Source organism: Phasianus colchicus, chromosome 4 (assembly GCF_987193195.1).
Source record: "Phasianus colchicus chromosome 4, bPhaCol1.hap1.1, whole genome shotgun sequence".
In the NCBI taxonomy this organism is placed as follows: domain Eukaryota; kingdom Metazoa; phylum Chordata; class Aves; order Galliformes; family Phasianidae; genus Phasianus; species Phasianus colchicus.
Window position 1 is genome coordinate 67,347,870 of NC_143439.1, and position 12,707 is coordinate 67,360,576.

The 12,707-nt window shown below is 43.9% G+C and overlaps 1 protein-coding gene across 2 annotated transcripts in view; it reads right to left on the minus strand.

Moving 5' to 3' along the window:
* The window catches only part of EIF2AK3 (eukaryotic translation initiation factor 2 alpha kinase 3), a 40,071-nt gene extending 30,597 nt beyond the window's left edge, over positions 1–9,474 (minus strand). Inside the window, exons 1-2 of one of the 2 annotated variants that reach the window (XM_090139880.1) lie at positions 9,146–9,474; positions 3,390–3,519 (exon numbers count right to left, since the gene is read on the minus strand). Coding sequence is in view for 1 of the 2 variants with exons in the window: in XM_031588186.2 (XP_031444046.2) it covers positions 3,390–3,519; positions 8,789–9,042 (384 nt within the window). In the remaining variant the exon portion in view is untranslated. The other variant, XM_031588186.2, reaches the window with a different exon arrangement.
* Positions 9,475–12,707: the final 3,233 nt, after the last annotated feature.

Consider the following 12,707-nt stretch of genomic DNA (forward strand, 5'->3'; position numbering starts at 1 on the left):
GACAGCAAAGAAAAAAAATAGTCATGAATCTTTAAGCTGTTACTCTCACATCATCACAACGGAGTATGCTACTTGCTTTTTCTCTTTCTTACCACACCAGAAGAAAAGCTACCAGCTTTTCCACAGCAGTATCTTTACAGATGTACCTTTCAGCCTGCCTCCTATCACCCCTTCTCCAGCTTCCCCTTGTCATGCTCACCACTACTGGCTGGTCATTTGAATATGCTGCCAAGCTTACATTAATTCTCCTTGTGTAATAGAGAATACATGAAAGAAAGACAGAATGCCATTAAGCAATTCAATATGAGGCTATGCAAGTAAGAGAACACATTGCCCTTGTTAGTACATGACAACAGCCTCATAACAATGTGTTATAAACCACTTCCACTGCTTGAGAGGCAGCTCTAATTTTAACAGGTCGACTCTCCAAAATGTGTTCTAACTACAGATGGTGCATTCACTAAAAAGTTTAAATTTAAAGAGTAAATGTTTTTCATTCAAAGTAAGTTCACTTCCTTTGGAAAGGTAAGCTTCAATGACTTCATCCTGAACTTCAGCAGGCAATCTTCACATGCAGATAATGATAAATCTTGACGGTGCAACACACAGCTTTGAGAGAATGGCTTTTCATTTTAACAGTGGCTGAAGTTTTGATGCATAAGGCTGAAATGCAATCTCATACATTTTCAGCATTGGCACACTGACCGTGGTTGTGTACATTGGAGCTCTGAGACAAAGAATTTTACTATTTTAGTTACCCAGACAAACAAGCAGTAGTTAAACAGACTTTCCTTTCTAATTGATCTGTTCACACAACAAATGATGAACAACTCTTTTTGTCGGCATCTTAAGAAGTAGCTTCAAGATCTGAAGTGTTTGACAGAGCTGCTGGAACATTTGAAATCTTACTCTCTTGCTTTCCTAATTAACACACAAGCTCCAAATAGACAAGTTAACACTTTGCAAGTAAGCAAAGGCAGTAACTACAGTTTTATTAAAGTTTGAATTCCTTATGTCTCTTAAAGCACATTTAGAAATGGATTTGATACTTTGGCACCAGGACTTGGAATTGATTGTGCTCTCACCCAAAACAGATGAAAGTTTTACAAGAGTCAGAAAGAACCCAGACACAGCAGCACACACACTCTCCTCATTCTGAGGGAACACAGTAACACTCCAAATGTAATGCAAAAGAAATTTGCTACCTACCATTCCTAGCAAGATGTAGATAAACAATGTACATAATTATGCTATTTTATGTGGAAGATAATACTGTGGTTGTAAGCAGAGAGAACTTTATACCTCAAAAATGCTGGAAGAGGAAGAAAAAGTAGTTACTTTGAGTAAAACACGCCATGTGCCCAAACAGAACAGAAACACTGAACTGGAGAGAAGACAAACAGTGAGACCCTGGGGAATTTAATATACCGACTCAAAATAGAGATGTCCCAACAACGCTAATGAAGCCAACTTCAAATAGTTCCTAAACTCACTATGAAATCTTTCAGCTGAATACTGATGTTTAAATATTGAAACATTTTAGTGTGGCCAATGCGGAACATTCATTACTTAAGTTCTTTGTAAGCTTTGTGTCTTAACAAAGGCTGTTCTAAAAGGCCTACATTCATAATTCTTAACAGCTTCTAAAAGGTCAGAATAAACTTTTACTTACTTTCATCATTTATCTCCCAGCGTTAACTGCCAAAAGCCATTGGTGTCTTTGGCCACAGATGTAGAAATGCAACAGTTTGAAAGCCTATCAGAACATTTCCCATACACAACATTCAAACAGTAATTTAAGGATTCCCATAACTTAGTAGAAATGAACTAAACAGTGCATGAACAAAGTGCAATTTCAGCTGTTCAGGCATCAACCTTCGGTTTCTAAAGTCATACCACACCATAAGAAGATCAAGACTCCAACCAGTTTAGACACAAAAATAGAGATTTTAAGAAAACTCATACAGTAATACATGCCAGAGTTCTTGGTATCAGAACATCTTGAACCTGGGCTGATAGTTTGTAATGAAAAATTATTTCCTTCGTATAGATTACAAATGTTTGTTTTATACATGGTGGTTCTATTTCTATTCCTAATCTGTTCACAGCAACTGGTATCAGGCCAATATTTCAAGTTCCTAGTACAAAAGATATTTGTGAAGGATGACAGTTCCTACTGGACACCTTCTTTACCGAGCTCATTATAGCCTTCATATTCTTTTTAGTTCTGCTGTAGAACACATCTTTGAAAAAGTTCTTCTTTAGCCACAGTGTTTCTTTTACAAAAGAATATAAATATAAAAATATATCTGAACAATCATCAAAAGATTACATCTGGAAATACAAGTCTCTCAGAAACAAGGGAACATGGGTCAACATTCATTTCAGCTTTGCAGTCAGTCTGAGATGCTTATTATCAGCTCTCACCCACAGCATCAAACCAAATTTTTCAACAGAGGTAATGTAGATGTAACAGGAAATCACAAGCAACCACATTCATACAGTCAGAATGACCCTCATACAACTTTCATTCTTTGATGTTCATCATGTAAGTATGGCATAGGACTGGTTATCATCCTCAACCATCTGTGACAGCGAAGGACCAAGTATTTTGCCAGCACCACAAACCACTTCATAGTTGGTGTTTTTACTCCTCCTAATTCTAGGAGAGCTCAGTACCAACTCATGGATCATTTCATCAATGTAGGAGGAAGAAAAAAAGAAAACCTCTCATAATTTCTAGCTTAAATGAATTCCAAACCAGTGGAAATACAACCACTGATGGAGGAAATGGCACCAAACAAAAAAATTTAACTCCCTAAATTTTCCTGTTACAGCTTATCTGTGAGAAATGATGCAAGCTTCCCCCAGTAAGTCCTTCAGTGTGACCTTCAGTGCTCCAATTCATCGCTAATACATTCTATTTCATTGCTAATACATTCTATTTCATAGGCAGCCTGCTTATCTAGTATAAGAAACAATCTTTTGTTCATTTGTTAAGTCACAAGGACTTTTGCTTTTGTTGAGAGGAAAAAAAAAAGTGACAGTACTTGCCAAAACATACTCTAGTAATACAAAGCAGATGATCTTTCTGTTCCATTCAAATTTCAAGTAACTTGTTTCCAGTCAGCAACAGCACACAATTCCCAAACCCAGTTACATCATCTAGTTTGATAGTTACCAACTCTGCCAATAGTAGGACCCACTCAAGTTTGAAACAGCAACATGATGTAAGCCTCACAAAAATAAGTTTGAGACCAGCTGTCAAACTTTGTCCATACTAGTTTTGCTGCATTATTTAATAGATATTAGATATAGAAGAAATGGCATTCAAATCATTACTGACAATTCTGTTTCAGAAGACAGTCAGGAGAAGGATCAAGCCTTACCTCTGGTTTACTGAGGCTGGATGACACCAGAGAACCTGATCCCACATCGAGGTCCCACTGTTTTCTTCCACTATTCTCAGGATCCAGCGCAGCAATTCGCCCATCCAAAGTGCTGATAATTACGAGAGATCTGCAAGTGGAAACATCCAGAGTCAAAACCTCAGCAACAGGTAGCTGATCAGTTAGATGTTTTCTAAAGTTGGAACCCCACTATATTAAGTATAAATCTATGCTGGCATGTGCCACAAAACAGCATTTAATTTGATAGTTCTACCACAACAATACTGGATGGCATCTTTTAAAGTAGTTCTGAACTGTATAGATCCAATTGACTTCACAGAGAACTTTAACATGTCAAAGAATCATAGAATGGCCTGGGTTGAAAAGGACCACAATGATCATCCAGTTTCAACTCCCTGCTATGTGCAGGGTCGCCAACCACTAGACCAGGCTGCCCAGAGCCACATCCAGCCTGGCCTTCAATGCCTGCAGGGATGTGGCATCCACAACCTCCTTGGGCAACCTGTTCCAGTGTGTCACCACTCTCTGTGTGAAAAACTTCCTCCTAGCATCTAACCTAAACCTCCCCTGTCTCAGTTTAAAACCATTCCCCCTTGTCCTACCACTATCCACTCTTCTAAACAGCCGTTCCCCTTCCTGTTTATATGCTCTCTTCAAGTACTGGAAGGCACAATGAGGTCTCCCCAGAGCCTTCTCTTTTCCAAGCTAAACAAGCCCAGTTCCCTCAACCTTTCTTCATCCTTTCAGGTCAAACAAAATCAGTAATAATAAATCAAGTAAATCAGTATTTCAAAAAAAAAGTTAAGCCACAACTAAGTTTTCAGTGCTTCTGGATGAAACAAGGAAATCCTGGGGGAGATTTACGCATCCTAAAACAAAGAAGTCTCACCCAAGACAAACACACAATGCTAGAAACCTCCAGCCACTACAGGCAACAAAGCAAGCAAATTGACTTATGCCACTTAAGCTTTAAGTAGCCTATCTGGAAATGCATGGCAACAGCAAGCGAGCTGCTGGTTTCTACAGTGCCTGAAGCTTATTGATTCTCCTACGTTGTAGCGCAATTAGAACAAGCAATCCTGATCAGGCCAGAATTCAAGCATCAATTAAAAACAAACCAAATACATACAAACACCAACAGAATTCACAGGTAGTGAATGCCCAGAGACCTTGAAACTTGTTGTGCTCTGACCAGAAAAAGCCAGGGATGCGTAGGCAGTTTTGGCTTGCTGCAAGCTCACCGACTTTCAAAGGCAGTGGGAGTGGGGTCTGATCTCTTTACAGACAGTGTACTGAGTGAGGAAGGATTTAGTGATCCAGAAGGACTCTTTATAGACATTGGTTTCAATGAGAATGAGGAACTGTGCAAATAAGCCTGGTAGGCAGATTGGAACGTGGGTGGGAGGGGCAGGAGGGGGTGGAAATGCTCACACAGGTGAGCATATGAGCAACTAAATACATCTTCAACCTGTAGCAAAAATAACTGCAGCCCTTATTTCCAAAGGCAGCCAAGCAACACATTCTTCCATAAGCTTCTTAAAGAAAAGTGTCAGATGTGCAAATATTTGAACAGTGGAATACGTGTGTTTGTATAAACCAAGTACACGTAATTATTACAACCATGTAGAAATCAAGATTGGGTTAATAATAAACTGGACTGCAGGAGACTGTTCTCATGCACTGTAAACATGTGCCTTAAAGGCCTTGGACACACATTGAACAGATTCTGATTGTTTTACTGTAAAACAATTCATCTGAAACTCTCTGGCACTACGTAAAAATATTATTCCAAGTAGTTCTATTTCATTTTTATGTTGGTCAGCTGAGAAGTTGGTTACGAAAGAAAAGCTGGAGTGGAGATAACCTCAGCAGGTAGAAAAGACAGATTCTAACAACACAGGGTGATCTGCCCCCTTCCCAGCTAATTTTTCTTTATCTAATTGTTCCCACTTCCATTAACTCGAAGTAAGGAATATTTTATGCCTGTGTCTTTTCATGTGATCTTTTCTCAGCAGATGCAAATAACAGCCTTCTCCCAACAGCCCTCATTATTGAAGCCTTGTCACCCAACACAGCAATCCTTGAATGTGCGCCCACACCATCAGTCTCACATAAATCATAAGGTAACTGCACCTAAGTTTTAAGTTTAGTCCATTAAAAATGAAAGTTTCTTTTTAAGAAAAACAAAAACAACCAAGCCTTCAGAGGGAACTTCTGCACCAACAGCACACATTCTGTGATTAAACTACTTCAATCAACAGTTACTGCATATCCCACATACACTAAAAGCCCCCCAACACTTTCTGGATGCTGCAGCACTCTTAATTAGCTCCATCAATTAACAGTTGGAAAATGGACTTTGTTTCCCAAACTCCACCTGCTGAACAAACACTGTGATGAGACAGAACCAGGACCAACCCACCTCTACCTCTGGTCCCATCTTCACTTTGATTTTCAACAGTATTCCTGCATGTCGCAAAAAACACACCAACAATTCCTAGCTCTTGTAATAAAATCCTTAGTTACTGCATTTTTCTATATGTTAAAATCTAAATGCCTATTCTCTCCATCTCTGATCAACTCCAGTGAGTTAAAATCCTATCACTTGAACTCTAATTGGTTTAGTGTTTCTAATTCATCTACATGTGCCCTGTCTACTCTGATGCTTGTGTTCTATACTTCCTCACTGCCAGATTTTCCAGGTTTGTCATCTTCCTCTGTGAGATTCCACTGCTTGTTGCTTTGAGTACTAAAAGCAAGAAGTGGTGACAAGAAAAAAAAAAGATTTTTCCCCAACTTCCAGGTGTTCTGATCAAGCAGTAGATTAACAATCTGACAACATCAATTTAGGTGGCTACTTCAAGAGACTGCTTCACTCAGAGCTTAGAAACGGGTAAGCCACTTCCTTTCTGTCACCTCACTGCGCTGCCTTAAGCTTACTGTAGCATATAATGCCAAATACAGTAGTAGCATATGGTTAAGAAAATGAAATTTTATTCTAGGTTAAAATGACTGAGTTCTATTCATCTTTCTGCAAGCTGCTGCCGGTTGCAGTTAGAGTATTCAGTCATTGGCATGAAGTTGAAATAGAATTAGAGAATCATTAAGGTTGGAACAGACCACTAAGATCATCTAATGCAACCCCATCCCCACCCACAGCCACGTTCCTCAGTGCCACATCTCCACAGACTTGAACATCTCCAGCAAAGATACCCCATCACCTCCCTGGGCAGCCAGTGCCAATGCATTACCACTCTTTCTGAGAAGAATTTTTTCCTAATATCCAACCTGAAACACCACAATTCTTGATTCCAGCACACATCAACCAGACTCCTGATTAACAAACACTCCTGTACTTTCACCTTGTCTCTAGCTACAGCTCCACAGCACCTTATGAACCAGGTAATGGAGGAGGAAAAAATCCCTGCTGGGTCCTTCTAAGGACTAAGACAAAAGACCAGCATAACTGTGCATACAGACATATCCAACTGCAGCAGCCAAAAGACTGCACTAACACTATACTGGCAGATTTCACTTTTCAACGTGAAAAAGCATCTAAAAATGCTACCCCCTCAAACACACCACATCCAGAATTGGTCTCTACAATTAACTGAAAATCTATTTCCTTACCGTTTCCTCTCCTCTTTCACTGATTTGTTATTAAAGCACAGTTATAACGTCCCCTCTCAAAACTATTCAAGAGACTCTTCAAGACTTTGTCATACATTTATAAAAGGTCTCTCCTGAGACTCATAACCACAGCTACATCCCATGAAGAGCACAGCAGTTTTTGAATTCTGGTGGCCTGAACTCAGCTCTGCTCTACTTCACATAAGTGAGGTTTCATTTACCTACAAACAGAAGAAAGGGGCCAAGATGTAAAGGAAGATGTCAACAGGACAGAGGAACACTGATTTGGCCTGTCCACTCTTGCTTTACTAAAGAATTGCATCTAGTCAATCGAGTTCTTTTAGTTAGTAAAAGATTGCAGAACAGATCATTGCTTAGGTACAATATTTACTGCAATTCTTGCTTCAGTTGGAAAAAAACACAATCCTAATTTTGGACTCCAAAGCCATTTGGGGCAGCTGTTTGTCAAACTCTGAATTTCTGCTCCAATTTCAAATCTACCTATCTGTAAGCAAAGAGAAAGGTAAGACACCAACCATCATAGAATGGCCTGGGTTGAAAAGGACCACAATGCTCACCCAGTTCCAACTCCCTGCTATGTGCAGGGTCACCAACCACCAGACCAGGCTGCCCAGAGCCACATCCAGCCTGGCCTTCAATGCCTCCAGGGATGGGGCATCCACAACCTCCTTGGGCAACCTGTTCCAGTGTGTCACCACCCTCTGAGTGAAAAACTTCCTCCTAATATCTAACCTAAACCTCCCCTGTCTCAGTTTAAAACCAATCCCCCTTGACCATCATGTTTACTTTCTACTAGGAAAGAGAAATTCCTCAAAACCACAGTTGCATTTATTCGCCTACAGGGAAAACAGTTCAGAGTGAGTTTTTTTCCAGCCTGTACTGAGACCTCACTGCATTACACAGATATTTTGTAGCTGAAGAACAATCAGCTGAGGAGAGCAGACATCTCACAAACACAGATGAAAGAAAGAAAGAAATGCAGGCAAATACTACAGCCCCATCACTTGACAGCAGCAAATCTACTCAAATGCGCTGATCAACGAGAGAATCCCTACATTTAATCTTAGGCTGAAATGACCAGATTGAGCATCTTTGATGCACCTCTGCAGATATAAAACAGAAAAATTATTTTTCCGTATTTTTTGGTGCTGAGTAAATTAAGATCACATTAAAAATCAAGTACAGCAGAGCTGTAGTAAGCCAGCCAGGATTTGGATGGCTCAACATACAAATAGATGCTCCTGCTGTTAACAGGAAAATCGATTTGCTTTATATGTAACAGGATGCAAAGTTAGCAGCCAGTTCTGTGCTCGGGTGCTCTAACAGAAAGCTCCTGGCTTTTCATTTTTAGAACGGGCTCTCAAATAAAGGAAGCATTAAGTCATGCTTTGACTCTCTCTGTGGTTTATCACCTCATCTGCTCTCAGCCAATTCCCAAACAGACAACGAACAGCCCAGTAACGCTGCCACATTTGACTCATTCATTAAAACCACCCCTCCGCCGCAGCTTTAGGTCACCCGCGGTTACGAAGGGTCGCGTTTCCCCGCGCCGCACTCTCAAAGTTGGCCATCGGGCAACCCGTCCCACCTGCCTCTCCTCCCTCCCGGCCCACAACATAACGAAGGGTCGGGCAGAAAGCACGCGGCACATCCCCGGGGCAGGACGGGGCCGCGCTGCCCTCACCCCGAGCCCAACCCCGGCCCCCATCACACGGCTCCAGGCCCACCTGCCGCCGCTCCGGGGCTCCCCGCTGCCCTCCGCCTCCTGCTCGCCGAGCGGCGCGGCGGCCACGTCGTCCTCCACCGTCACATCGGCGGAGCCGGCCGGCAGAGCGGCGGCTGCCGCCCCCAACCCGAAAGCGGCCTCCTCCACCACCGCCGCCGCATCGCCCCGCGGAGCTTCCTCAGCGCCCGCCGCCGTTCCCAACAAGAGGAGAACCGTGAGGGCGGCCAGAGCGCTGCGGCACCGCGGGCCCCGCATGGAGGGGCCCCGCCTCAAGGCAGCCGTTAGGGCATGAACGCTGCCAACGCCGCAAACGCCGCTGCGGAATAGGCGCCCGGCGCCCCGCCCGCCCGCCACGTACCGGCACTGCCGCCGCCGCCGCCCGGCCCCTCACGGCGAGGAGCGAGCCCGTTGGTCCGCCCGCACGTCACTCCGCTCTTCGCTTCTCTCCCATTGGCGCAGCTGAGGGAGAGGGAGGGATGAAGAGGTGTTTGTCAACAGAGCCGCCGGACCAATCGGATTCACGCCGCTCTCTCCCCTCCCTGTCAACGCGCGTCCAATCGAAAGCGCATGATTCACCGAGCTGCTCGCGGATTGGCGGAGGCGGCGCGCCACATGTGTTGCTGACTGGAGAGCAGGGCTGCGCAGCGCCGCCTCTTCCCGGCCGGCCCTCCGCCGGGTTGGAGACGTGGCTCTTTTACCGTGTCGGCTGGGCGGGGACAGCGGCGCGCGCAGCTCGGCGCGTGGGGCGGGGAGGGGCGACCGGTCGGGCGGGAAGCGGGGGGGGGGGGACGCTGTGCCCGCGCTCTGTGTGAGGGGAGAAGGGCTGTGTGAGGTGGCCGTTACAGCCGGCGTTTAATAGGTGCCGAACTGATGTTGTGTTACAGTTCTTTGTTAACGCATCGTGCTGTTCTAAGAAAAAAATAAAAATAAAAAAGTGAAAAGTGTCGTTCATTGCTTTATAAGTGAGTCACACGCACCGTTTCTTGGTGCCTGGCCAGCAGGAGTTCTTACCTCCACATTGGCTGTATATCTCACTGCCCTTCCTGAAGGCACGCATTGTCCTGGCACTCCTGTCGCTTTCTAGAACCTCCCCCAGTCTTTCTAGGCTTCCTGAGCCTCTTTCCCACCTTCTGAGCTGCAGTCATCCCTAGAAGACAGGGGAGCTTCATTGGTTGCCAATGGACTGAAATTCACCACACCACTGTTAAGTAATTCACCCACATATCCTCCCTCGCAAACGTAGACCATAAATGTTCATAAATGCATCATTACTGATGTTTTAATCATGTTCATCTAGTAATGGACCTGGAGGAGAGCTTTCTGGGGTTTCTGCTGTGCTCAGCCTTGCCAGCTATGGATTTCTATTGATGTGCTTCGCTTCCAATAACTGCTGTGCTTCCCATCACTTCTCATTTACAGCAACACTCCTCATTTCCTCCATTTTGGCTATTTATTTATCTCCAGCCTGCTAAGAAAATGGGAAAGGCCAAAGCGTTTTTGCAGGATATCTCCATACTTTGTTAAGCCAGCACTTCTACCTTTGTGCTGGTTCTTGAAGGTTTATTATGCTTAAGGCAGCAACAGCCTAGTGCAAGTGTCCCTACCACACCCAGTGTATTACACACAGTCACACAGACTGGCCCGGGTTGGAAGGGACCTCAAGGATCATGACTCTCCAACCTCCTGCCACATGCAGGGCCGCCAACCTCCACAATTAATATTAGACCAGGCTGCCCAGGACCCCGTCTAACCTGGCCTTGAACACCTCCAGGGATGGGGCATCCACAACCTCTCTGGGCAGCCCGTTCCAGCACCTTTCCAGTCCTCACCTTATGAACTCGTTGTCTTGTATTTCTTCCCACCCCCTATCCCAGATCAGCAGTCTCCCCATTGCTGTCTTTTGTTTTTGGGGGCTCCAACAGTTTACTAGTAAGTCTTTTCTCCTATATTCCCCTTTACATAAGGAATAAGAATCATAATCTAAAAGCTATTACTTTCCTGGCTTGGAAATGTACTTCTCTAATACACTGATAATCTTATTCAGAAATCTTTAAAGCCAAACACTGCAATACAGCTGCATAATTTTCTCTGTTAAAAACTTGTGTCAACAAACCCAAACTTCCTGCTTTTTGCAAGGCATGACTCACACGGTGCTTTGTCTGAGTGACATAAGAGATCTATTTCAATCATATGACAATAACTTAAAATCCAACCAGCCGTTTATCTGGAAATCAAAGCCTGCACTTGCAGGGCAGATGGTTGCTAATAGGAATGACGTTTTACCTAAGTCCACTTCAGAATTGCCTGCTTTTCTTGATTGACTTGCTCTCAGAGCATCGAGGCACAGCAATGAAAGCTCAGCATGCCACCTCGTGGCTGCCCTGCACCAAAGGCCATTAGCAGGCTGCAGCGTGATCGCTTATAGCCTGTCATTTCTCCCAGAAAACCTCAGAGCCACAGAAAGACGCATATAATGTAATTAGTGCATCACCAGCTCTGCTGATATCTTTTCATAAGCAGAATAGAATCAAGCACCAGATCAAACCAGAGATGAGAAGTAAGTGTTACACAGAAAAAATGCCACCGAACTGCAGTTCGCAGGATAAAAAATTAGGTATGAAGAATGTAATTGTTGGAATGTAACTGGAACAACAGGCTTGGAAAGCTACTGCCAACCAGAATAGGAGTTTGTCTGGAAGGATGAGCTAGATGTGCTTTAAAATGCTCAATCTACCATGTGGTTTTTCTTGTGTGCTGGTGGAGTTTCACCTTCATAGGTCTTGCTGTCTTTTTTGGCTGTTTCATGCCGTTTATCAAATGCGCAAGACACACAGCTAACCTGACACTCGGGCTCTGCACCTTCACCAGGGTTTCACTCAAGTTAGTATGTATCTTGTAGTAGCTTTAAGCAAGGCTTTTCCTGCCACAGCCTCCCACTGCCAACTGGCTGCTCTCAGCGCCTTCCTCATACAGGCACAAGGTCATGAAAACTAACTTTTAGTTGTTTTATTGCTCAGAAAAAGCAGCTTCCTGCCAACGTGTGGAAGGAACAGCAAAACTTGGCAAGGGATAGACTGGAGGGAACACTTCTTTTTGGGGACACTGCTTAGCCAGAGCAGCTTAAGGTAGTTAAAACATTCCCACTCAGAGTTGTTATGTGTTAAGTTTGGCTGAGCCAGCTCAACCTCATCTACCTGGCAAGAAACTGCTCTTGTTGCCTTTGTGGGAAGGTGAATCAGTTCAGTACAGGGTCAGGAGCATTCCAGAGCCAGTGCAATTTGTATACCCAGGACCAGAGTGCATGGTGGTGAAGGGAGTAAAGAGCAGAATCTTCTCTTTTTGTCAACAGCAAGCTGTTATCTCAGCTACTGTGTAATTTCCTAACATGTAATTTCAGCCTCAGAGGCAGGATTTAGCACTTGGAATTGTACAACCATTCTCCCAGCCTGGTAGTCCATGCTCCTCTGCTCTTCAGTGTGGCATTTTGCTAGGGTTAACATCCTGTTGGACAAGGAAAATGTCTGTTCAAACAAAGCAGGTTCAAGCATCTGCCTCTGTGCTGAAGCAGAGATGAGTTTGGCTCCCAGAGAGGCTTTGACAAGGGACGAACAGGGGCTTGTACAAAATGATTTTGAGCCATTTGCAGATAGAGCTGGTTGTCAGTCAACTTAAGGGGAATCTATTTCTCAAAGGTCTTGTGCTCTCTTTTTTGTGCATAAGCAATTCTCAGCACCATACATTAAATATTCTGGGAAAGATTGCCTCGTGCACACTTGATCTATAACTCACTGGGATAAAATGACCAGGAAAGTTCGTTGCTAGCTAACAAATCTCCAAACCACCCTGCAGCAGTCACATGCCCTTAATGGCAAGTCACCTGCTCTATACAGAAAGGTAAGGCCTTAATTCATCCAGATAAG